Source organism: Podarcis cretensis (genome assembly GCF_951804945.1).
Source record: "Podarcis cretensis genome assembly, chromosome: 13".
NCBI classification, from domain to species: Eukaryota; Metazoa; Chordata; class Lepidosauria; order Squamata; family Lacertidae; genus Podarcis; species Podarcis cretensis.
Genome location: NC_137182.1, coordinates 51,477,585 through 51,503,817, shown reverse-complemented (window position 1 = coordinate 51,503,817; position 26,233 = coordinate 51,477,585). Strand labels below are relative to the sequence as shown.

The window sequence follows — 26,233 nt, the reverse complement described above, 5'->3', positions numbered from 1 at the left end:
ACTGTCAGCACCGGGGCAGGAGGAGGAGCTACAGGAGGTGTCCATAAAGGAAAATGGGTACAACGGCCAAGTGATTAGGAGTATGTGGCTCACGGAGGTTTTAAGGTTCAAGCCATAACTAAATCGGGTTCATCCAGGCAGGGTTGCCAACAGAGAGTTGTGGTTTCATGAATTCCCCACTTGGACTTCAGGAGGGGAGAGGAGAGGAGAAGATCAGGAGCATGTGTGCCAAAATTGGAATGATACAGGGAAAATTAGCATGGCCCCTGCGCAAGGATAACACGCAAATTTGTGAAGCGTTCCATATTTTTTCTGGGTGATCATTTTTTTAATAAGGACTGCGAAACATTTGTAATATATTTGACAGAACCCTGTAAACAGTTAAAACATTACCAAGATTGAAATAACACAAAAGGGAAGGTGGCAGTCTAAGAATTCTGTATTTTTTTATTTGATTTTTTTCTGTGAATGTCAAACCAAATTGTAAAACCAACAAAAATAGTTATAGAAGAAGTAACTGGTATGAGGGTGATGTGTCAGAGCTTTACAGCATGCCCCCAGCCCCCTTGCATGGTTTCTTACTCATGAGTAGTATTAATGCTTGAATAAGGGTTACAGCGCTATCGTCCAAGAAACAAAGGCAGGCCCACATTGCAGTCTGAGCAGATATCAACAAGGTTCCCATTTCCGAGGTAACCCTGGCATCTGAGAACATCACCCGCTGCCTTATAACCACGTCAGACCAGTGGTCCTGCTAGCATTGTATACACTGACTGGCTGCATCTCTCTCCAGGTCCTCAGGCAGGAGAGTTTACCAGACCCACCAGGAGACAACGGGGATTGAACCTGGGACATTCTAATACTAATAAAAAATAAATAAAAAAAATATTTATATCCTGCCCTCCCCAGCCGAAGTTGGGCTCAGGGCGGCTAACAACAATAAAATAGTGCAACATTCTAAAATCATTTCATTATAAAAATTAATTAAAGATGTCAAGTCCCGCAGGGCCCTAGTCTCTTGTGACAGAGCGTTCCACCAGATTGGGGCCACAGCCGAAAAAGCCCTGGCTCTGGTTGAGGCCAGCCTAACCTCTCTGTGGCCTGGGACCTTCAGGGTGTTTTTGTTTGAATACCATAAGTTCCTCTGTGGGACATACCAGGAGAGGCGGTCCCGTAGGTACGAGGGTCCTAGGCCATATAGGGCTTTAAAGGTTAAAACCAGCACCTTAAACCTGATCCTGTACTCCACCGGGAGCCAGTGCAGCTGGTATAGCACCGGGTGAATGTGATCTCGCAGCGAAGACCCCGTATGGAGTCTCGCCACGGCATTCTGCACCCGCTGGAGTTTCTGGGTCAGTCTCCAGGGCAGCCCCACGTAGAATGAGTTACAATAATCCAGTCTGGAGGTGACAGTCACGTGGATCACAGTGGCTAGGTCAGGGCGAGAGAGGTAAGGAGCCAACTGCTTAGCTTGGTGGAGATGAAAAAATGCCGCCTTTGTTATAGCCGTAATCTGCGCCTCCATGGAGAGGGAGGTATCGAAGATTACACCCAAACTCTTAATGGGCAGCCTTCGCCTTCATCTTCCAAGAGAATTACGCATTTTGTTAAGGCCTCACCCATCACTGAAATCCTGATCCTTCTGCTTTCTGGGGATGAGATGTTCCAGCTCGATTCCGCAGCTCGGTATGTGCAAAAATGATCCCCGCTGTCTTGAGGAGACAAGCGCCTCCTGTACGTAAAGGAGGCCAGAGGAGAAGGGGACCTGTAGACATGCAACAGCCATCGGTCCTTCCCAAAGAGAACCCTCGACATGAGAAGGTTTTCAGGAGCAGAGCATGTGAGGTTCACAATCTCCCCACTGCTGTAGATGTCAAGCTTCGGGGACACAGAGAAGAACGGAGGACGAAGGCGGACTGAGAAGCACATAAACAGATAAGGAATAAGAAGTGAGCGTTGTTTGCCAATGCCCCATTTCCCTTCAAAATGCAAAACGTAGGACCGCCCAAGTTTGGCAGGGCAGGAGACCAGGGTGGCCTGCCACAAAATGTTGCAGTGTATGTCTAATAATAGTTAGTTGTGTTCTTGCTGCAACAGGAGCCTCCTTGTCCTGTTCAGGATTTGTAGGGAAGGGGGGAGTTTCAGGGTGGGGGAAAGGATAAAACGCCTTTCAAAATAAATTCCCCTCCCCTGCAGGAGAAGCTTTGGAACAGTATACATGAGATAGGGATTGATTTATATTTCTTCCGAAACTGCAGCTCACCGGTGTTGCTGCTGCTACGATGCTTATAGGAAGTCTCTCCAAGGACCGTAATGTGGGTCTGAAATTGTCCTCTTTATCCAGCCCAAAGCATCCCCATAGTTCATGCCAGCGCCTCTTTCTCCCAGGGGGTACTCTTGTACACTTTGCCACAGTTAACGGATATTATTATTGTTGTTGTTATTATTATTATTATTATTATTATTATTATTATTATTTATCATCTATACCCCGCCCATCTGGCTGGGTCTCCCCAGCCACTCTGGGCGGCTCACAATATAATATTATAAACATGATAAGACATCAAATATTTAAAAAATTCTTAAGGAAGGCGCCTTCAGGTGTCTTCTAGAAGTCAGGTAGTTGTTTATTTCCTAGTGGGTGCCACTACCAAGAAGGCCCTCTGCCTTTTGATGATATGAACTAGCCAAACTTAACTCACCTATAATGGAAACCTCAATGCGGTTACTCCGTTCAGACAGTTCTCCTGCACTGCTTTCTTCCAAGTAGGCACAGACAAATGATTTCTTTATTTCCTGAAATCCTGCAGTAATTTCCAGGGTATTATCAAACTGTTCTTGGGGTCTAGTGTAATTACCATCTGCTTTAATTTCATAAAAGAGGAACTTGGCTGCCGGCTGCCCTTCCGGGTGGGAGCATTTCAACTTGATCCGTTGTCCCTGGAGAAAGGTCTGTCTTGGAGGGATAATGGACAGCTCTGGAGCTGGTGGAGACAGAACTGCATTGGGGAAAGGGAAGAAGTGCAAGGGGGAAATGCCATTCAGAGAATTCCCCATATATGAGATTAGGGCTACAATCTGAGACTGTGCAACTTCCAGACCAACCCCCCCAGCCCCTCTCCTTAACATTCAGCTATATTCAAAACATGAAGCAATGTTATAGCAATTGTGCTCTCTTGCCTTCCCTAAGGAACCAGGAGGATGTGGACTTTGTGACTATATTCAGGGACCTTGCTTTGTGTTCCTTGTACCTGGCAAAAACAGCAGAATGGCTTGGGCAGAATCACCCAGATGGTTCAGACTTTGCATGTATTCATTTGCAAAGAGAATGTTCCTCACCTTGGTGAAGACCAGAATATTCCACAAGCATATTCCCGCCACGTAAGCAAAGGCTTTCACAGTTCTTCAACCTTGGCCCCGGATGTTGTTGAACTACAACTTCTGCTAAGTTGGCAGGGGATGATGGGAGTTGTATAGCAACAACAATATCTGTGCCCCCCAAGACTGAAGAACTGCTTAAAATAAACCTGCCCCTTTGCTACATCACATTAAAGCTCATCTTCACGACAGACTTGAATCAGTATTGTACTCTGTTCATTTCCCCTAGGAACTATGATGGTGGCAGTTTTGTGACTATGCTGAGAGATCTTGGCCAGAGCTCCTTTGATCTCTCTCACAGTTACAACTACCAAAATGGCTCAACTTCGATTACTGCTGGGGATTGACTATCCATCCTTTACTACAATGCCTCTTAAACTCAAAATCAGATTTTGAAAATCTCTCTCCCCCCCCCCTTCACCCCTTCCCCACCAATGTGATGTCACAGCATTAAAAACTTCCCTAAACAGGGCTGCCTTCAGATGTCTTCTAAAAGTCAGATAGTTGTTTATTTCCTTGACATCTGATGGGAGGGCGTTCCACAGGGCGGGCGCCACTACCGAGAAGGCCCTCTGCCTGGTTTCCTATAACCTCACTTCTTGCAGGGAGGGAACCACCAGAAGGCCCGCAGCGCTGGACCTCAGCTGAATGGTGGGGGTGGATACGCTCCATCAGGAACCGGGCAGAGGCCGTTTAGGGCTTTCAAGGTCAGCACCAATATTTTGAATTGTGCTCGGAAATGTAGTGGTAGCCAATGTAGGTCTTTCAGGACCAGTGTTACATGGCCTCAGTGGCCACTCACAGTGACCAGTCTGGCTGCCACATTCTGGATTAGTTGTAGTTTCCAGGTCACCTTCAAAGGTAGCCCCACATAAATTGCGTTGCAGTAGTCCAAGCGGGAGATAACCAGAGCATGCACCACTCTGGTGAGACAGTCCGCAGGCAGGGAGGGTCTCATCCTGCTTACCAGATGGAGCTGGTAGACAGCTGCCCTGGACACAGAATTGACCTGCGCCTCCATGGACAGCTGAGAGTCCAAAATGACTCCCAGGCTGCACACCTGGTCCTTCAGGGGCACAGTTACCCCATTCAGGACCAGGGAGTCCTCCACATCTGCCCAGCCTCTGTCCCCCAAAACAGTACTTCTGTCTTGTCAGGATTCAGCCTCAATCTGTTAGCCACCATCCACCCAATCATGCAAAATGTGACACTCCTACATCCCATAGAGCTTCTGGCTCCTATCACAAAAGTTGAAAGAAGAACAGAAATCCACTTTACCTGCCTGGACTGATCTCCCGAGGAGGATCTGGAGACAGACTGGAAGTGAAGAGCAAAGAGAGATGCAGTGTGAATGTGAGATAGACGGCAAATTTCCAATCTGAGTTGAGCAGAGAGGTCACCAACCTGTCACCAAAGCAGCAGACTTCATGCTCAGTCAGTATCCCTGGAAGAACAACCACGGCTGGAGCCCCAAATCCACCTTCTCTCTGGTTTCTGTCCCAAGAGAGACAATGAACCGGCCTTGCCAAAGTCTGTCTTCTCAAAGCAAAGACTAAAGACAGGAAGCACAACATCACACCCTCGACTCCTGAACACTGTGTAGACACACACCCTGAGCTGTGTGCAGAACTCGGCCTATAGGCTTTAGCCATAACCACAAGCTTTATCCAGCTCCATCTAGGAACTGCTAATCACATCTGATCTTGCTGTGCCATCACCTGTTTTTCTCTGTGGTCAAACTTCTTGAAGCAACCCAAATGGAACAATGTGCAGCAGGATGCAAGAAAGGAAGAGCAGAACTCAGCTTTACCTGCATAGACGGATAGCCAAAAGATGATCGGGAGATTGGAAGGAAAGAATAGAGGAGTAAGACAGACAGACAGACAGACAGACAGACAGACAGACAGATTGGGATTTTTCCCATTCTAGTACATAGAAAAGGAAAATGATATATAATGAAATGAACAGGGTGTTTAAAATAACCTTTGTTAAAAAAAACCAGAGGCTTTTCTTTTGGGAATTATAGAGACAGAATTACCTAACCTGACTATATTTTGAAGGAAAAAATAACCCAGAGATGCATTTTAAATTAAAGCACACATTCTACTCACGTAAAAACACGCTGATTACCGGACCGTCCACGGGATGGGTTTAGAGGGCGATTGGGCTGGATCAGGCCCCCGGGCCTTAGTTAGCCTACCCATGGTTTAAAGGGTTTCTGGGACTGTAATTGAGAGTGTACTGCTTGTGATGATTTCAGTTCACAAAGCAATGATTCATTTCCTATAATTGTCAATTGGAGTTGGGGGGGCATTCATTATCAGTTTTTCCTTTTATCATTACGCTTTCCTTTTCAGTTTGCAAGTCCTTACTGCCTTTTACTTTAGCTTTCATTTTTATCGAGTGAACAATACTGTCACTGTGCAAAGGACTGTTCCTGAATGGAACTTAGTTTTGCATTAAGATCTTGCATGATCTTCTGAACGGATCAAGACAAACTGGGTGATACAGAGCTATTTAATGAACTGTTTGGAACCCGATCAGGTAAAACAATAGAAATACCTATCTAACTGACCAATCACATTCGTTCTGCCCCCCCCCCAACATAGTCCCTTCCCACTCCTAACAAAAATCCTGGCTACGCCCATGTGTGCATGTTGTCTTTCTGTCTTGCGAGGGAATACTTTCAGGGGAAAAGCTTAGTTTCAGGGATGCATCAGTTTTCATCTTACCTCCAAAGGACACCATACAGGAAAGCAGAGAAAATGAGACTGAAACAAAAAGTTTTGATTTACTTAATTTATTTGAAATATTTATTTAATTACAAAGAAAATACCCAACCAGGTCACATTATATAATTTTTTTTATTTGATTTTTAAAAATATAAACATACAACAAAAAACAATCCAAGATCAAAATATTGAGATTGGACAAAGGGGCAAAGTATTTTAAACTGACAAACTCTTGGGCATGGGTAGGCAAACTAAGGCTTGGGGGCCGGATCCAGCTCAATTGCCTTCTAAACCCGGCCCACGGATGGTCCAGGAATCAGCATGTTTTACATGAGTAGAATGTGTGCTTTTATTTAAAATGCATCTCTGGGTTATTTGTGGGGCATAGGAATTTGTTCGTATTTTTTCCTTCAAAATATAGTCCGGCCCCCCAACAAGGTCTGAGGGACAGTGGACCGGCCCCCTGCTGAAAAAGTTTGCTGACCCCTGCTCTTGAGGCAAGTGCTGCAGAAGTTGAGCCAAGCCATATGCTGGAATAGGCAGGGGAAGGCAGAACACTGCCCTCTTCCCTGACCCCTTCCACCCCATCTCCCTGGTCGTAAATCCCCATCTGAATATCTTAATCTCCCTGATGGCTCATTCTTCTTCAGAATCTCTGTATCCTTCCACTCTCTTCTTGCCCTGAAGGGGAATGTAGTTGTAGAGACCTTCCTCCTGGTCTTCGGCCGGTTTGGTTCCGCTCTGCATCCATGATTGCGATATTGGGGGCTGAGGCAGAGCAGGGGGCGGCAAGGCAGTAAAAGGCGTCTGAGTCCTGAAAAGGAGAAGGAAATTGAGGGAAATTGAGGCTAATTGAGGCTGTTGGGAGCAAATTGAGGGTTGGCATCCATTTTTGATAGCAGGAAGGTGACCACCCTCCTCTTTTGCTTATCTCCAGTGCACAGCTATTCAGAGGTAGACTGCTTCTGCACAGTGAAGATCTACTTAGCTGTCATGACTAAAATGTTTTGGCAGAATATTCTTCACAAATGTACCTCTTTTCAAAAGGCATCTAAACCACATCCTGTAGCAGCCAATCCCATAGCTCAGTTTCTATTTCCTTAAATAGAAATGGGGGGGGGGGCGTGGCAGTTATTGTATTGTCAAAGGTTTCATGGAGGAAGTTGTGAAGGTTTCAATATGAAAGACAGGAAGAATCTCCCAATCCCAGCCATGAATGGAGGGGGAAATAACCTCGCTAAACTATTTTATTCTATTTTTAAATGTTTCCACAGTTTCCGTCCCAGTTCTTACACAGAGAATACACACAGCATCTCACGGCAAAGGTGAAGGGCCAAGTAACTCAAGGAATCCCCTTCTTGTGAGAAGTCCAAATGGCCATCAAACCACCTCTCTGAGGACAGAACCATGTAGCAGGAGCTGCCTGCCCTCCTGGGTCCAAAATAGACATTAGAAGAATCATAGAATCAGAGAATTAAAGGGAACCCCCAAGGGTCATCTAGCCCAGCCTCCGGCAACCTGGAATCCTGCTCTGCTCCCCTCACCCCTTCTGCCCCCAACTTTCCCTGTCCACTGGCTCTGACCCTGTCCCAGCCACCTCATCCCTTACAGACATCTTCCCTTCTCTCCAACATGCCAATCATTTCCCCCTCCTGATTCAGGTAGGTAGCGGTGTTGGTCTGACGCAGTAGAAATATATATATAAAAATTTAAAAATTGTCCAGTAGCACCTTGGAGACCAACTAAGTTTGTTCTTGGTATGAGCTTTCGTGTGCATGCACACTTCTTCAGATACACTGAAACAGAAGTCACCAGACCCTTATATGTAGTGAGACAGGGAGGGGTATTACTCAGAAGGGTGGTGGGAATGGGTGGTTGGCTGATAGGTGTGGTAAAGAGTCGTCAATAGGTTTACCATGGTGTTATGTACTGAGTTGAATAGGATCCAAAATGCAGCAGTCTGATTGGTCCTAGAACAATAGGATCCAAAATGCAGCAGTCTGATTGGTCCTAGAACAATAGGAACCAGAATGCAGCAGTCTGATTGGTCCTAGAACAATGCAGCAGTATGACTGGTCCGCAGGAGCCACCCAATCCAGCTCCAGGTGGAAGTGAATCCGCAACCTGATTGGCCTACAGGAGAATCCCAGAATTAGCCAATCATGTGGGGCCCATTGTGTAAATAATGTATTTAAAGCAGATATTGTGGAGGAACTTCCATTCTTCCTCACCATTATGAGCTGAATAAAGAGCATGAAATCCACTCTCGACTCTGAGTATATTTCACACACCTATCAGCCAATCACCCATTGCCACCACCCTTCTGAGTAATACCCCTCCCCACCCTCTCACTATATATAAGGGTCTGGTGACTTCTGTTTCAGTGTATCTGAAGAAGTGCGCATGCACACGAAAGTTCATACCAAGAACAAACTTAGTTGGTCTCTAAGGTGCTACTGGATAATTTTTATTATTTTTTTTAATGTATTTCCCCCTCCTTATCTGCAACCCCCAAACTTGTCCTTTTGGTCCTTCTTCCTGGGTAGCTCAGTTGGCTAGAGCGTGGTGCTGATGATGCCAAGGTTGCAGGTTTGATCCCCGTATGGGGCAGCTGCATATTCCTGCACTGCAGGGGATTGGACTACATCAGGCACCCCCAAACTCAGCCCTCCAGATGTTTTGGGACTACAATTCCCATCATCCCTGACCACTGGTCCTGTTAGCTAGGGATGATGGGAGCTGTAGTCCCAAAACATCGGGCGGGCCGAGTTTGGGGACGCCTGAACTAGATGACCCTCAGGGTCCCTTCCAACTCTAGAATTCTATGATTCTATCTCTGAAAACCAGGGGAGCAGGAATTAGGAATGGCCTTCTGGTGGGCTTCCCAGAGGCATCTGGCTGGCTATAGTTGGAAAATGGAGGCTGGGCCAAATGAATCCCATTTGCCTTGTGCCAAAGAGCTCTTTTTATCTTCTTGCAAAGAGGTGGCCTTTTTTTAAGCAGCCACACCCTTGCAGCCTCTTGTCACTCCTGACTGCATGTCCCTGCTTCTGTTTTTAAACACACAGCAGCCCTGACTCCTCCGATGACGGGGGGGGGGGGGGCACACAAACCGCAACGTCATGTCCAACAGCTTGGAGGAAGCTGCTTCTGACAGCTGCCCCAATTTTTCGTACTCACTCACCTTGCTGTGATCGCTCTCTTATCTGAGAAAAGAAAAAGAAAGTTTGTGAATGTGTGTGACTCTCAAGCGAAGAAGGAGACACAAAGAATTCCCACATTTAGAGCACGTGAGGCGCAATATCCTCTAGAATGCTGCACTTTACATTGCTTGGCTGGGGAACAGTGTTGCAACACTCAGAGAAGTGGGTGAAATTTCAAGGATGACTGTCGTTTAGGGTCTGAAGGCCAAGAGGCCACCATTTCAAATCTTGCCTGGAAACAATCTGAGAGTCTGCAAAGGTCTTACAAAGGCTGACAGGATGTGCTCTTTATAAGTTGCTGTCCTTTGAAACCACAGCAGGTTTGAATAGTCTTCAATGGCAGCCCCATGGAGAGGGCCTTGTGAAGAATTTCAGATCTCTGTCCTGGACAAATAGATGGGGCTGCTCCCTTTTATAACTCTGTTTCTGTGCTTCTAACTGCAACCTGACACACAGAAACGGAACAGGCGAGGTTTCTTCTCATAAAAAATACTGATGGAAATAGCTTCTCCTGCAAATGCAGGTTTTGGTGTGTCTGGCTGTTGTTGAAGAGATGAGGACAAACATGAAGAAGGCAGAAGCAAAGAACAAATAAGAGGAGCTCTAACAGGAAGAAAATAACTTAGTTTAACTGTATACAACTGGAGGAGATGCACAAAGAAGGGTTAAGGGAAAACAAGAACTGCAAAGAATATACAAAAAAATGGGGGGGGAGATTATAAAAAGAAGAGATAGAGAAGAAAATACAGTTATAAAAAGGGAAACCAGTGAAATTTATAAAATATTAGTAGAAATGGAGGATGAAGAAGATCAATTAAAAGAGGTGTGGGAAAAGGAGACAACATGGCAGATAGTCACAGCTGGGGGGGATATGGGAGAAACATTGAAAATGTTGTCATAAGAATAAAAGAAAATTATTATAAATTAGTTTGGAGATGGTATTTAGCACCAGTCAGATTGAATCAAATAAACAAGGAATATTTGGTGCTATGTTGGAGGGGATGCCAGGAAACCGGGAATTATGTTCACATGTGGTGGGGATATAAATATGTACAATTTTTCTGGCAAAGGGCATTGAAGGAGATAACAGAAATCACTGGGTTAAAGCTGATCGAAAATCCAGAGGTAGCATTATTATCAATTTATGATGGGGTGGAAGGTTTGAAGGCTAGGAAGAACTTGCTCACAAATTTATTGACAGCTGCATGAATTATTATAGCTAGGAAGTGGAAGGAGCAAGCAGGATATAAAATGGAAGAATGGTATAAAGAGGTGTGGGATGTAGTTATGAATGTTAAATTAACATGTGCCATTAAGGTAAGATGGGGAATATGCAGGAGAAATGATTTTGAGGAGATATGGAAGGTGTTTGCAGAATTTGTACTGCTTTAACGGAAAGAAGTCAAACCATCGCAAGAGGCGTTGGAATTTTGGCAGGTTGGATAGTTGCAATGGAATGATCTCGGTGGTGGGGTGCACATTTTCATTCTTATTTATTTATAATTATTACTTTGTCAAAATAAAAAAAAATGAAGAAGGCATGCTGTGCATAAGCAGTTAGTGATAATTCTGGCTGTGACAATTCCACCAGGTGTTATTTCCACCCAAATCTGCATTCTTCCTGGGATGTCCACCTCCCCAGGCTCAGCTTCCCCTGCCTTGCCAAATACCTTTGTGCTTCCTCCTATAAATGCAGACAACAAACATCAGGAGCAGGAGACACCCACAGGTGCCACATCTAATGGCTAGTGAGAGAAGACAAGGATATGAACCTGCAAGAGAATTGCAGTTGATCAGAACGGGGTTATTGGTCAGAGAACTAGACAATAGTTACAAAACAAGGACTTGGCTAGTATCTATGAACTTTGCTGCTCCACATATTCCCCTCTTTGGCCATTCTAACTTCCACCCTTCTTCTTCCCTCCCTGTTCTCTGAATTGATTGTCCCTTTCTATATATTATTCTTTCCAACCATCCATATTCTGTAGTTATAGGCTGCCTTTCAGGTCAACCCTCTCTAACAGTAGCATGGCAACATCATAACATTCCTATTTTATCACCTAAAACACAACCACGCATGATAAAATAACAATACAGTACCATCAGATATAATAGGACGCGGATGGCGCTGTGGGTAAAACCTCAGCGCCTAGGACTTGCCGATTGCATGGTCGGCGGTTCGAATCCCTGCGGCGGGGTGCGCTCCCATCATTCGGGGCGCCTGCCAACCTAGCAGTTCGAAAGCACCTCCGGGTGCAAGTAGATAAATAGGGACCGCTTACCAGCGGAAAGGTAAACGGCGTTCCGTGTGCTGCGCTGGCTTGCCAGATGCAGCTTGTCACGCTGGCCACGTGACCCGGAAGTGTCTGCGGACAGCGCTGGCTCCCGGCCTATAGAGTGAGATGAGTGCACAACCCTAGAGTCTGGCAAGACTGGCCCGTACGGGCAGGGGTACCTTTACCTTTACCTTTACCTTTACCATCAGATATGAAACAATACCACCAGACAAAAATAATAACGGTACAAAAGCAAACAAATCAGGCAGCAGTAGCACTGTTTCCATTTATTTTCGTAGGGTCAAAATAATATTCCGCACTGAGCTGAATCAGGTGGGTTATTTACAGTGCAAACCTTATTTATTTATTTATTTGGACATTTTGCTCCCTTCTAGTGCAACTGCAGCACTCAGGGTGGCTTATAACCTATAAAATCACAATTTTATACAAATATAAAACAATGAAAGAGGAAGGAAGGAAGGAAGGAAGGAAGGAAGGAAGGAAGGAAGGAAGTCCCTTTCTTAAAAATAACAGCCTCATGAGAGGGGCGTACCTTTTAATGAATCGTCCTTCTTTTGGTCTGTGGTTGATTTGGGATCACAGCAGGTGGATGATTTCCTGCTCTCCTGAGCATTGGTGCTGCTGGTTGAGGTGCTATAATGCAGACTCAACTGCGAAGAGCTGGACCAGGAGGTGCTTGATGCAAGGAGCTTGGTGCGTGTTGAGAGTGTTCTTGCGATGTAGTGAGAAGAGCTGGTTGATGAAGTTGCCAGTGTTGACTTTCTAGGTGGCCTGGTTGTGGCACCAAAACTCAGAACAGCCTGGTCAGGGGTGGAAAAGGTAGGCATTGTGGAAAGTGGTTCATCTGCAGAGAGAATCAAAGAGAATCCCAAGGTCAGAAGGGATCCCCATGTGACGACATCCCTTGTATGCTCCTCGGGGCAGGCACCCTGCCTTTGTTTCTCGATGTCGTTCTGGAAGGGGCAATGTGTTTCAAAGGCAGACTAGAAACAAGCAAGCTGATAAATAATAGAAGAAAAGGGGAGTTTGGAAGGACTATGAAATTACGGGTGATCTTCAAATTCTGTACATATTCTACTAACAAAATTATTCTCCCTATTCCTCGCCTGCCCAACCTCCCCCAAACTCAGTCCACCTTCCCATTTCCCCCTCCAGGAGACCCATATTGCAAAGAAAGGCCTCCTCACCCAATACCAAAATCCTGATGGAGTTGCTCTCTCTGGATGGGAACTCTCGCCCTGATACCACAATGTGGTACATGCAGGAGTAATCGCCACCATCTTGAGGAAGAAGCAGTTGTATGTGTGTGAAGGTCTTCAGAGAGGAGGGGACATTGATGAGTTGCAGTTGCCTCTTGTCCTTGAAAAACTGGATCTTTGATACATCACGGCTTTCATAAGCTGAACATCTGAGTTTTATGGACTCCTCTCTTCTGTAGCTATCCTTTTCTGGCGAAACAGTTAAGACTGGGGGACGAGGGTGTTCTGAGAAGGGAGTAGAAGGAGCACAGAGAAAGGAAGAACAATCTTTGTTTGTTAAACACCTCTGTTTCAGGAATTTGGTGCATAACCATCCTACAGTTTAATTATTTTAACAAAACAGAGGTACCTCTGGTTAAGAACTTAATTTGTTCTGGAGGTCCATTCTTAACCTGAAACTGTTCTTAACCTGAGGTACCACTTTAGCTAATGGGGCCTCCTGCTGCCATGCCGCAGCCGCGCGATTTGTGTTCCCATCTTGAGGTAAAATTCTTAACCCAATGTACTACTTCTGGGTTAGGGGAGTCTGTAACCTGAAGTGTCTGTAACCCGAGATACCACTGTAGCCCCTCAAGTAAACCTTGGGATCTGTAGCTCTGGGTGGGGTCTTGGAATCTCTAACAGAGAATTCCTGTCAAGCTTCAGAGAATCAGCTTCCTCCCCCCTTGGCAGAAGATAAGCAGGACAAAGGAAAAGGAGTCTTCTTACCAGTTATAAACTTTAATGATCACAGAGAGAGAACAAACAACACAGATGTCAGGGAAGAGTTAGAAGTTTCCAGTTTCTCAGAGGGAGAAAGCATTCCCCAAGGGGGGGAGGGGAGCAATGAATCTAATAGAAGAGAACAGGAGGAACAACAAAATAAAAAAATTCCTTCCAGTAGCACCTTGAAGACCAACTAAGTTAGTTCTTGGTATGAGCTTTCGTGTGCATGCACTAGAAGTGTGCATGCACACGAAAGCTCATACCAAGAACTAACTTAGTTGGTCTTTAAGGTGCTACTGGAAGGAATTTTTTTATTTTGTTTTGACTATGGCAGACCAACACGGCTACCTATCTGTAACAGGTGGAACAACAGGGAGGGACTGGCTGTTCCCAGGAAAGGCAAGGGTTAGGTTCTAGCTCAGATTGGGAGGAGGGGAGATACAGGCCAGCTCTAGCCAGGAGGTTAGAAAAAAGAGTGGGAAAACAAAGGGAAGGGCGCGTTCGACATTTTGAGGGTGGCTAGTCACGGAGAAGCAGAGCTATCTGAAAGAAGTGACTCTGAGGAATAATATTTAAGAACTGTTTATAAGATTGTTTTGTTAATACGCAATAAAAAGTTTTATAAAAGAACAAGAAGCGTTTGTGTGGTGATCTGAAGAGGACAACGACCAGGCCTGACAGTATGCTTGTTTTGTGCCAAAAATGCCTTGGTCCTTCTCAGTCCTGCATTAAACAAATGCTACACACAGATTTCCACAATCTACTTACTTGGGGTCACTATCAAAATCACCTGAACAGCATTCCAATATTTCTCTTCCATTAACTGGTGGAACTTTTCAGCCAAACCATTCGATTTTAGACAAACATAATTTCTTGAGAAAAGCTCACCTAAGCAAGCATGTTTGAACCTTGGGTTGCCAGATGTTGTTGGACTGCAGCACCCATCAAGCTGCTTGGTGGATGACTGATGGGAGTAGTAGACCAATAATCTCTCTCCCCCTCAATAAGCAAGCAGATAAATGAGAAAAGGAAATAGGACTTTGGGAGGATTACAGAATCAGCTACTCCAACAACCCTTTCTGTGTCACCTACTCCTGCTGCAACACCGACTACTGCAACACCGACTACTCTGGGGCACCCCACCTCCCATTGGTCTGCACGGCCACTGTCCTGCCCCATTGCTACATCAATTCATGCATTTCTGTCAATGCATGCAATTCTGTCACAAAGAGTACGTTTCTCACCAGTGATGGACAGCACAACCTCGTTACTCAGTGAAGACAGGAAGAGTCTCTTTCCCCCCAGGTAAGCACAGAGAAATGTTTTGTTTGTTTCAAGGTATTCTGTGGAAACCTCCAAGATATTTTCCGCCTGTTGTCTATACATGACTGGTACACCTCCTCTCTTTTCATAGAAATAGAACCCCGTTGCCCTCTGTCCTTCTGGCAGGGAGCATATCAATGAAGCCAGTTCTCCTCGGACAAAAGTGTTGTGTGGAGGTGAAAGAGACAGCCAAAAGCCTGATGGATGTGCAGTCACAGTATCTGAGAAACAGAGGGAGATACAATAAAAATACAGTTTGGCCAGTCCCTTAGGATTTCCCCATTGCATTAGATGATTCATGAATCCCTATAACCTTCCACAATGCTTCAATTGCTGCTTCGGATTGACAGTCCCAACCCATCCCATTCCACCCTTTATTCTAATGCCTCTTAAACTCAAAATCAGATTTTGAAAATCTCTCTCTCCTCTCTTCTCCCCTCCAAAAAACCCCATTTGGACCTGGAAATCCCAGACCTGTGCTTAGAAAGCAGAGCATGAAGGGAAGTGTGGGGGATCCCTTTAACTCACCATTCACACCCTTCAGGTCTGGGACTTCAAGATAAGGGATAGAATAAGGAACAAATAGCCACAACAATATATCCACGTCTAAATTTTACGATGTGTTCTCACCGACAGTATCTGCCTACCACTCAGTACTTGAAGTTATATTAATTGGATTACCTGCAAGGGCCGTCATCCAGGAAAGAGCAAAAATTGAGGCTGAAAAACAACAGAGGAGAAAAATGTGATGCTTAGATATATATATATAAAACGTTTTTGGCATCGTTTCAAGTTTCATAATCTGGACTCCTAAATAGCCTCATACACATTCCCCCCCCCCCCAAAGCAATACCCCCTAATCTGACGCATTTCTGGAGGTTATGATTTTATTTTGGTTCTTTTTCAGGAAAGGTAAAGGTTAAAAACAGCCAACTTTCCCATGTCAGTGACATTGTGTGGATGCTGTGAAAGATTTGCCTGAGACATGCTCATCCCTCCCTAAAGACCCACCTGGAAACAGAGAACAGAGGCAGGAGATTTGAGTAAACACAGACAGTGGAAACTGGGAAGGGAAGTGTAGATAGGAGGCTCCAGAAGAAGGAAAAGAGTGGGGTTGGAGGGGAGAAGAAAAGGGTCTCACCCAGGAGGACAAAGAGACGGCCAATTTGCTCCATGCTTCAAAGGCTGAGTTTAGAAGAAGCGACTGTAGCAGCAACACTGAGCTGATGCATCTGCAATAGTAATCTTCTTTCCAAACACACTGAGAAGAAACACAGTGGCGTTGCTGAGCATTCTGTGTGCGCCGTTGGTGTCAAACGGGGCTGACCACCTGGGTGGCCTCAAGAAGAGTTCCCAGCATGCCTTGCAGCACTGAGCTGCTCTGCAGAAGCTGTCATGGCCACTCTCAAATGTAGATGTGGAAGCTGAGATAAATTGGGTAACTGATAAAACACTGAGCACGTTAGCACCTACTATAGGGAACATAGGGAAGCTGGGGCTTTTTAAAGTCAATGGGGGATGACAAAAGATCTTTGAAAAACACAAACGTTCATTTACAGTTATCAAGCACAATACACACAGCATCACACCGGATGGAGGCGCAGCTATTTTGCACAGCATCACACAGAATGAAACAGTCCTCATGCTGGCTTGTGGTCCTCGCTTTCTCTTTTGTGCTTATTTTTGGAAACTGGTTTTTTGGGGGCAGCTCTGTGACACGTAAAGAGCAAGAAGTGGTGATGTGAAGGAGAAGCAGAGGGAGGGCTTGAAAAAAGTGTCCTTGAAGCCAATGCCTTTTTCATGGGAAAAGAGGCAAGGCTGGCAATCTTTCTCCACTTCCTAATTTCACTTCTCATTTCATTCCTCTCTTCCCATTAACCATGGCTTGCATGTCCCTGACTGAGAAATCCCAGACAATCTGCCTCAAATTATTCTGTTCATCTCTCACAGAGTCACAAACCTGAGAAAACCCTTAGCAAACTACAGTGCCCTGAATTCTTGGAAGGAAGGAATGTTCTTCAAATGTGATTTGAAGGTATAAGTCTGTACCCAGCCTAAGTTCCTGGAATAAGAATGCTTCAAACATTCTTTCTGATCGGACACAAACAGTGAGGATTGGATGTGTAACATCTAATTCCTTAAAAATCAGAACTGGCATACCACGGGGATGTGTGCTAAGTCCCTACCTGTATTCATTGTATACATACAATGATCCATCTACTGCAATTATTAAGTTTGCAGATGACACCACCATAATGGGTTTAATAACAGGTGGAGACGAATCAGCGTATAGAGGGGAGGTCCAAAAAATATCTACATGGTGCCTAGGGAACAACTTGCACCTTAATATCATCAAGACAAAGGAGATGGTGTTGGACTTTCAGAGGAAGAGAAGAGACCTAGCCCCGCTGTACATCGGGGAGGGCTGTGTGGAGAGAGTCTCTTCCTTTAAATTCCTAGGAGTTTATCTCAGTGAAGACCTTACCTGGAAAATAAATACAACCCAGGTGGTTAAGAAAGCCCAACAGAGACTCCATCTCCTCAGAGTCTTGCGGAAGAACAATGTCAATCAACATCTGATTATCTTCTTCTACCGGTCAACAATAGAAAGTGTCCTTTCATACTGCATCATGGTGTGGTATGCTGGTTTGACATCATCTGATAGGAAGTGCCTACAGAGGGTGGTGAATACAGCACAAGATATTATGAGCTATCCCGTGAATCCACTGGATGAAATAGCATAAGAGTGAGGAGAGTGAGGAAAATTCTCAGGGATGATTCAGACCCTGGCCAGCACTTTCTTGATCTCCTGCCCTCAGGCAGAAGATATAGAAGCATGATTAGTTGCACCAACAGGGTAAAGAACAGCGTCTATCCATGGGCTGTTAGGCTGCTGAATGAAAAGATAACAACAGGGCAACTGACTTTCGGGTTTGGTGGGTGTGCGTCAGTAAACAAGGGGAAATAAGACTAAGAGAGCTGAGTGGGGGGTGCTCGTGTAATCTCACTGTATACAAGTTGTACAAGTGACAATAAAGTATTTCAATTCAATTTGCCTCTGACAATGTGATTTTATATCTCTCTATATACAACAAAAGTTTGTAAGCAAGTCCTCCACCCTCTTCACACTCCCAAATGTCAGCTTATTTGATGCAAGGCATGTTGTAAATGCTTGTGGGCCTGACAGCTCTTGACAATTGTCACTTCTTGTCTTATTCATAGCCTTTCTCCCACTTCCTCTGACTCTGGGGCTGTGAAAGGATATAAAATGGAAGAATGGTATAAAGAGGTGTGGGCTATAGCTATGAATGATAAATTAACATGTGCTATTAAGGTAAGACAGGGAATATAAGAAATGGTTTTGTGGAGGTATGAAGGGTGTTTGTAGAATTTGTATTGTTTAAATGGAAAGGGGTCAAACCATCGCAAGAAGTGTTGAATTTTGGGGAGGCTGGATAGTTACAGTAGAATGATCTCAGTGGTGGAGGTGCACATTTTTATTCTGATTTATTTATGATTATTACTTTGTCAAAAAAAGAAGAAGAAAAGAATTCTAGAACGTGAGAGTTTGAAGGGACTCTGAGTCCAGCCCCCTGCGATACAGGAATCTTAACGAAAGCATCCATGACAGACAGCCATCCAACCTCTGCTGAAAAACCTCCAAGGAAGGAGAGCCCACAACCTCTCAAAGGAACTACTCTATTCCCAACTCAAGAATGGAAAGCAAAATACAAAAGAGATGTTTAAAGACTCTCTCAAGGCAAATCTTTTTAATATGTAGTATAAAAACTGACAACTGGGAAACACTGGCCTGTGAGCGCTCCAGTTGGAGAACAGCCTTTACCAAAGGTGTAATGGGCTTTGAAGACACTCGAACTCAGGACGCAAGGGAGAAATGTGCTAAGAGGAAGGCACGATGGCAAATCCACACCGTGATCAACTCCCACCTGGAAACCTATGTCCCCACTGTGGAAGGACGTGTAGGTCCAGAATTGGCCTCCACAGTTACTTATGGACTCATTGTTAAGACCGTGTTCATGGAAGACAATCTTACTATGAGGGATTGGCAAAGAAGAAGGGGATGGCCCTCTGTCCTGGATGCTTTAGTTGAGATTCCTGCATTGCAACTCTACAGTTTTATGCTTACATGAGATTGTACAGAAAATGGACAAAAAGAACGTATTGCGTGGACAGGCGGAGTCCCCAGATCCCGAGTGGTCCCCCCCGTCATGTGGAATAACGACTCTAGACAACGCGCTATGGGATTAAATTGGCCACAACTTTATTAAATTTCAAATGTGGGTAGACCTTGGCTCAGGCATTGGGCGTTCTCCCTCCCTAGTCCCCAGCCGGGGACCTAGGGAGCATCAGGGTTATCCAGTGTGGGGGGGGGATGGGCCGGCTCTGGAGAACATATGTTCAAGCAGAGATAGCCGCCCCCGTTACGCCGCCGCAGGGGAGAGCAATGACGACCTTTCGGCGTACGGCCAAAGCCTCCCTTCAAAACCCCTTTAACGGGGAACCCTGGTATCGCCGCTGCAAAGAGGAAGATGGACTAAAGGGTTCCGCCCAAGGCCTGATACCGCCAAAGTTGTGACGTTTTGCTACGGGAAAGGCGAAACCTGCCAATGCAGGGGAATTCCTTTCCGGCCCTTCAACAGCGACCTTATCGTAGCAGCGCCCGCATACCTGTGGAGACAGGTTAACCTGCAAAACCTATGAAGAAAAGTTATTTTTTTAAAAAATAATTTTTATTCATTTTTCAAACACATAATAAAAACAAATCACAAAACAAAAACGCAAAACGCAAAACAAAAGCATACATAACAATTAAACCAATATAACTTCAAAATTGTATTTTCATACACCTTCTTTCCTTCGACTTCCCCATACCTCCCCATCCCTGCATCCTTGTTTTATGGTTCTTTAGCAACCCTTTGGTCAATTTATCTTACCTATGAAGAAAAGTTAACCTGCAAAAGAAGACATTAACTGAGGGTGGGTAGGGTGGGAGAAGCTCGGGAGCCAAGTGAGGATTAACAATTAAGATCCACCCTCTATTGTGTGGGCAGGTAATCCCTCCCCTTACCTGGCCTGGTTTCCCTGGCAACGCTTCCCCCAGGTGGGATTGGACAACTCACTGGGGTAGGCGGGGACCTCCAGGTATCCCACCTGGGGGAAGGCGAAGCCTATGCTGATGGGGCCACTCCAGATCCAGGGCTGCACGCGTCCACGCAAAAGGCGCCCCCCGTTTTAAGTGGGGAGCGGTCATTCCCGTATGCAGCAGCAGCAGCTAGAATAGTAGTGGCAAAAAAAAAAAAAAAAAGGAAATCAGAAAAAATGCCTGAATTATTAGAACGGCCAGCTAAAATTTGTGAATTTGCGGAGATGGCAAAACTAACGGCATCAATTAGAAGCTGCTCTAACCAATAAACATACAAAGAATGGGAATGCATACAGGGATATATTGGTTTGGTTTCAGAGCTTAAATTTAAAAGAAGAAGATTTAAGTCAATGAATAGTAAAATAAGGAAATTTGAGAAGGATTTAGTACAAATGAAAACATGAGAGTCATGTTATTGGTTTCTTTTGGTTGTAAAGTTTTCTGTTGTAAAAGTTTATTTTGGTTGTAAAGTCCTCTGTTGTAAAGATTGTACATAAAACCAATAAAACAAATGACTAAACAAATAAACAAAAAAGAAGAAGAGATTGTACAGAAAATTAAACTGCTGAGCGTTTTTCAGGAGATGTTCAATTGATTTCAAATATATTAGAGAATTTACAAGTGCACACATTTTGTTTTTGTTACTAAATCATGGATATTATGCAATAAGAATTACAGTGCTATCTAGCATACTGGTCTGCGTGTTGCTTGTATTGTTTGTTGAGCGTATTTCAGGGGCTCCTCAGGGCAATGAATTGGGAAACTGAGGGGAAAGAGAGGCAAATGTAATGATTTCCAAGCTGAGGGAGAAGACCAGGAAAACCGGAAGAAGCCCCCGAATCTTCTGCTTGAGGCAGGAGGGGAACCCCAAGCCCTCCTCTGGCCAGGGACCCCCCCAAAACCCCTCATGGGCGCCTGAGGGAATTACGTGAATTAATGGATTTCAAACTGTGGCTCCTTAGGAGGCCTCCGGATATGAGGACAAAAGCCTTCTTTTTCCAGACTGCCTCCCTCAAGATCAAGAGCCTATAAATTTTATGAAAGAAATAAGTTGTCCCTGGGAAGAGGACAAGAAAGAACTTTTTGAATCCCCACGAAAGAAAGATGGTCGCCTTCCCGGCCTTGCCAAGGCTCCCCTGACTCTCCCTGAGGAGAGAGGGGGAGGGGCAGCTCTTCCAGCACTTTCTAGAAGAGGCTTCCTCAACCTCGGCCCGCCAGAGGTTTCGAGACTACAATTCCCATCATCCCGGACCACTGCTCCTGCTCGCTAGGGATCATGGGAGTTGTAGGCCTAAAAGAAGCCTCTTCTAGGGGGAGGAAAAAGGCGGGAAAAGGCCTCGGCTTCGGCTCAGTTTCTTCCTATCCCGGCCTGTTCTGAGGAGAAAAAGGGTCCCCTTTCTGAGGAAAGTGTCTCATTTCGGAGGAGAAAAAGCATCTCCTCAGGAACAACCCATTTATTTTATTTATTTATATCTACACTCCTCTTGTTTGCAAAAAGAAAAAGAAAAGAAAGAACCCTCAAAGCAGTTTACAAAGGAGAAAGCAGTAAAACTGAGAAAGATTTGAAACATACAAAAGTTGGAATGCTGAAATAGATTAAATAGATTTCCTCAGCTTTCTGTCATGGCGCTCCTTAGGTTTACTCTTACTCAATTGTTTTGAGGATGGGTTATAATAATGTACAGAAGCCATAGCATAAATTGGTAATTGTGCAGGCGATGTGCAGGGAGAAAGGATGAGTGAATTTTGAAACCAAAGTTGGAAAAGTTATTGTACTGAGAGCAGCGAAGGAGGGAGGAAAATAGAGGGAACGTCTAAGGGGTGGGAAGTCAGCTTTTAAATCAGTATTAAATTATTATTATTATTATTATTATTATTATTATTATTATTATTATTATTAGTGCCACACCCACCTGACTGAGTTGACCCAGCCACTCTGGGCAGCTTTCAGCATATATAAAAACATCGTAAAATTTTAAACCTTAAAAAGCTTCCCTATACAGAACTGCTTTCAGATGTTTCCTAAATGTTATATAATTGCTCATCTCCTTGACATCTGATGGAAGGGCGTTCCACAGGGAAGGGCGCCTTCTGCCAATCAATTTGTATTGATTTGGTGAAAAATTATGGAAAATCAATTTTTAAAATTGGCAAAAAAGAACTTAAGGGAGGGAACAGTAATTTTAAAATACACAATTAAACATTTTGTGACTCTCTAGGAAGAGCAAAGCACCACCAGGTGGCTTGGTCATTATGCCTTCCTGTCTTTCTTTTGCACAAATCTGTTGACTTCTGTTTCAGTGTATCTGAAGAAGTCTGCATGCACACAAAAGCTTATACCCAGAACAAATTTAATTGGTCTCTAAGGTGCTACTGGACAATTTTTTTTCATTTATTTCCTTTGCATGTACATTTTGTACATGCATCTCTGCTATACCCAGTCATGGAAGGCGTAGCTCATTTAGTGTGGCCCATAGAATCCTAGAATTCCAGAACTTTCCACTCCAGTGGGGCAGACGGTTCACAGGGTATGAAGGACTTGCTCACAAATTTATTGACAGCTTCATGAATTATTATGGCTAGGAAGTGGAAGGAGAAAGCAGAATATAAAATGGAAGAATGGTATAAAGAGGTGTGGGATATAGCTATGAATGATAAATTAACATGTGCTATTAAGGTAATGCAGGGAATAATAATAATAATAATAATAATAATAAAAATTATTTATAGCCCACCCTCCCCAGCCGAAGCCGGGCTCAGGGCAGCTAACAACAATAAAATAATACAACATTCTAAAATCATTTCATTCTAAAATCAATTCAAATCATATTAATGCAAGAGAAATGATTTGGAGGAGATATGGAAGGTGTTTGCGGAATTTGTACTGCTTAAACGGAAAGGGGTCAAACCATCGCAAGAAGTGTTGAAATTTTGGGAGTCTGGATAGTTACAATGGAATGATCTCGGTGGTGGGGTGCACATTTTTATTCTGATTTATTTATGATTATTACTTTGTCCAAAAAAAGGACAAAAGAATTCTAGAACTGAGTCCAGCCCCCTGCAATACAGGAATCTTAACTAAAGCATCCATGACAGACGGGCATCCAACCTCTCCTTAAAAACCACCAGGGAAAGGAGTCCGTTCCACCATCAAACAGCTCTTAGCCTCAAAAAGTTATTCCTGATGTTGAGTCAGAATCTCCTTTCTTGTAACTTGAAGCAGTTGCCTTGGGTCCTACCCTCCAGAGCAGGAGAAAACAAGCTTGCTCCATCTCCCATGTGACAGCCCTTTAGATATTTGAAGACCATCTTTCTTTTCAGTCTCCTCTTTTCCAGCCTAAACATACCCAATTCCCTCAAAATGATTTCTCCTAAGCCTTGGTTTCCAGACCCTTGATCATCTTGGTTGCCCTCCTTTGTCCACTTTCCAGCTTTTTGATATCCTTCTTAAATTGCGGTGCCCAGACCTGGACACAATACTTCAGGCGGAGTTTGACCTGGGCAGAAGAGGGTCCTGCTATGAGCTCCCTTGATATGGACACTGTACTTCTGTTGATGCAGCCTAGAATAGCATTAGCTTTTCTTCTTTTTCTGCCGTATGACCCTGCTGACTCATGTGAAGCCTGTGGTCTACTAAGACCCCTAGATCCTTTTCACATTTACCGCCAGCAAGCCGGATGCTCCCCAGCTTATACTGATGCAGCTGGTTACTTCTGCCCAAGTCAAAACCTGACATTTGTCCCTATTGAAATTCTAGCAGAGCACACAGCCACACCCACAAACAAACTCACAAATAAGGCTCCAAACAGCTCAGACAAGCAACCAGACTTAATCCAAAAGACACAAGCTCACTCTCTTCAGTCTCCTCCGCCAATCCCTTGCAAATGCCCGTTTACAAGTCCTCCATCCTGCTTCCGTTTCTGACTAGCTGATGCTGCAGACACCAGAAGGATCTATTGGAGACTCTGCATTCACCTGCTCGTTGGCTGAAGTATTGAGAGTGTATTTTAAATTTATCGCTGCTGCCACCTGTTGCAGAGTTTATGTTGCAACACTCTCGCATTTTTGCATCTATGTTGGAACATGCAATCTCTCAGATTGTATCCTTGGATTAAGCTCGAGCAAGTCCAGAGGACATAAACTTCCAATGGCACATCTAGCTATTGCAATTCCTTTTCTAATAATAATAATAATAATAATAATAATAATAATAATAATAATAATTTTATTATTTAGATCCCACCCATCTGGGCAGTTTACAGCGTATCTAAAAACATAATAAAAACATCAAGTCTTTAAGACTTCCCTAAACAGGGCTGCCTTCAGAGGTCCTCCAAAAGTCAGATAGGTGTTTATTTCCTTGACATCTGAAGGGAGGGCATTCCACAGGGAGGGTGCCACTACCAAGAAGGCCCTCTGTCCTCTACCTAAAACAAGGCTGGGGGAACCTGTAGCCTTCCAGTTGTTGGACCAAAATGTATCTGTCCAAGCCAGCTTGGTCAATGGTCAGGGGATGATTGGGTGGGCTGTACTTAGATATGATTAAAATGAGAATGGAAAGGGAAGTGGAAATTGCTACAGTATGAATGTTCATCTGTGGTCTGGAACATAAGAGCAAATATGTTTGGTATTCATTCCTATCATTTTTTATTAGTCCAATACTTTCTTTCTTTCTTTCTTTCTTTCTTTCTTTCTTTCTTTCTTTCTTTCTTTCTTTCTTTTATATACTGCCCTATACCAGAGGTCTCAGGACGGTTCACAGCACAACACAGGTCTCGAACTCATGACCCTGGCATTAAAGGGTCTCACGCTCTCCCGGCTGCACCATCCACAACCTCCAATTATTGACTAAAAAAAAGTATTGTTTCAACATTTCCTTTACATTGAAATGGATGTAAGTTATGTAACTAGCGAAGAGCATGATGAAATGTGTGGTATTTGGCAGAAGCCGAACTGCAGCAGCATGGAAACAGCACTGGTTGTAATGAATACATGACAGAATGGAAATTGCTGCCTTCTGGCATTCCTGGTTGTAGTCTGGCAACATCTGGAGGGCCACACTCCCACCTCTGGTTTAGAAGAAAAGAAGGAATTGATATGTGGACACACACACACCGCTCTGCTTGATAAACAGGGGATTCCTCTGGAGGCATGCAATGCAGAAATCTATCCAGCCTTTCTTTAAGAAGGCTCTATGCCTCCACCTTAACTAGGGATGCTTAAGAGATTTAGTCTTTGTGAATTCCAGTATAAGCTGATTGGATCTGTATTGCCTGGACTAATATATGAGTTGGGCCTGGTGGAAGCTTTCGCGGGTGCTGTTTAATGTTTATTCAGTATTGCTATGTTCTTGCAAAGCGAACAGTTTTGGTAAAGGTAAAGGTAAAGGGACCCCTGACCATTAGGTCCAGTCGTGGCCGACTCTGGGGTTGCAGCGCTCATCTCGCTTTATTGGCCGAGGGAGCCGGCGTACAGCTACCAGGTCATGTGGCAGGTCATGTGGTCATGCTTCCAGGTCATGTGGTCATGTGGCAAACCAGAGTAGTGCACGGAAACGCCATTTACCTTCCCGCCGGAGCGGTACCTACTTATCTACTTGCACTTTGACGTGCTTTCGAACTGCTAGGTTGGCAGGAGCAGGGACCGAGCAACAGGAGCTCACCCCGTCGCGGGGATTCGAACCGCCAACCTTCTGATCGGCAAGTCCTAGGCTCTGTGGTTTAACCCACAGTGCCACCCGCGTCTCAGTTTTGGTAGGTTCTTTCTAAATGAAAAATGGTATAGACCTCTGTTCAATAATACTTTTTTTAAAATTACTTTTAGCTTATCAGGCATGGCAATAGGATTTTTAAGTGGCTAAACTTTGGAGTGCAGGGAGAGGTTGGGAGGAAGCTAGTGCAGGAAGTGGTTTTGAGCTGATGTATTCATTGAACAGGCTCCGGTTCCACATTCCAAGCTAAGATGGTGAGGCAGAGAAGGAGGACAGTAAGAGACAAGAACTTCAGCACCTCGGACAGAGCCAGGGGAGCAGGCAAATTGCCCCACACATTCCTAGCTTGAACTGAGCCCTTCTATCAGGGCTGGACCCACCAGATGTTGAAGGACCACAAAGGCCATCATTGCTGGACAATGACTCTCCTGGGTAGTAATGATGAGAATTCAATAACACCTT

At 44.5% G+C, this 26,233-nt stretch overlaps 4 protein-coding genes across 11 annotated transcripts in view; 2 read left to right on the top strand and 2 right to left on the bottom strand.

Moving 5' to 3' along the window:
- LOC307200527 (uncharacterized protein) overlaps positions 1–17,651 on the bottom strand; it is a gene marked incomplete at its 3' end in the record, with an annotated part of 29,377 nt that extends 11,726 nt beyond the window's left edge. Inside the window, exons 1-4 of the mRNA XM_079949065.1 lie at positions 16,039–17,651; positions 15,579–15,617; positions 2,703–2,999; positions 1,620–1,916 (exon numbers count right to left, since the gene is read on the bottom strand). Of these exons, the coding sequence (XP_079805191.1) occupies positions 1,620–1,916; positions 2,703–2,999; positions 15,579–15,617; positions 16,039–16,072 (667 nt within the window). The 5' untranslated portion in view covers positions 16,073–17,651. The remainder of the gene's footprint in view (positions 1–1,619; positions 1,917–2,702; positions 3,000–15,578; positions 15,618–16,038) is intronic.
- LOC307202117 (Fc receptor-like protein 5) overlaps positions 1–26,233 on the top strand; it is a 109,318-nt gene that overhangs the window by 27,358 nt on the left and 55,727 nt on the right. The window lies entirely within an intron of this gene.
- LOC307202297 (uncharacterized protein) lies at positions 4,145–13,572 on the bottom strand. The gene is made up of 5 exons (XM_079952172.1): positions 12,798–13,572; positions 12,143–12,454; positions 10,984–11,085; positions 9,295–9,316; positions 4,145–6,924 (listed from the first exon to the last, which is right to left on the bottom strand). The coding sequence occupies exons 1-5, from the start codon at positions 12,868–12,870 to the stop codon at positions 6,747–6,749; spliced, it is 687 nt and encodes a 228-aa protein (XP_079808298.1). The 5' UTR covers positions 12,871–13,572; the 3' UTR covers positions 4,145–6,746.
- The window catches only part of LOC307202231 (roundabout homolog 1-like), a 31,431-nt gene continuing 31,010 nt past the window's right edge, over positions 25,813–26,233 (top strand). For all 3 annotated transcript variants that reach the window (XM_079952054.1, XM_079952053.1, XM_079952056.1), the window contains exon 1: positions 25,813–26,206. The gene's annotated coding sequence lies outside the window, so the exon portion shown is untranslated. The remainder of the gene's footprint in view (positions 26,207–26,233) is intronic.

What these genes read in the sequence shown, in the direction of transcription:
- LOC307202297 (XM_079952172.1), bottom strand. Translation starts at nt 12,870, where the DNA reads ATGTACCACATTGTGGTATCAGGGCGAGAGTTCCCATCCAGAGAGAGC. An exon ending in GAAGGACGATTCATTAAAAG is followed by an intron (nt 11,086 to 12,142) that starts GTACGCCCCTCT and finishes ATTCTCTTGCAG; the next exon opens with GTTCATATCCTTGTCTTCTC. An exon ending in AAGAGAGCGATCACAGCAAG is followed by an intron (nt 6,925 to 9,294) that starts GTGAGTGAGTAC and finishes TCTCCTTTTCAG; the next exon opens with GACTCAGACGCCTTTTACTG.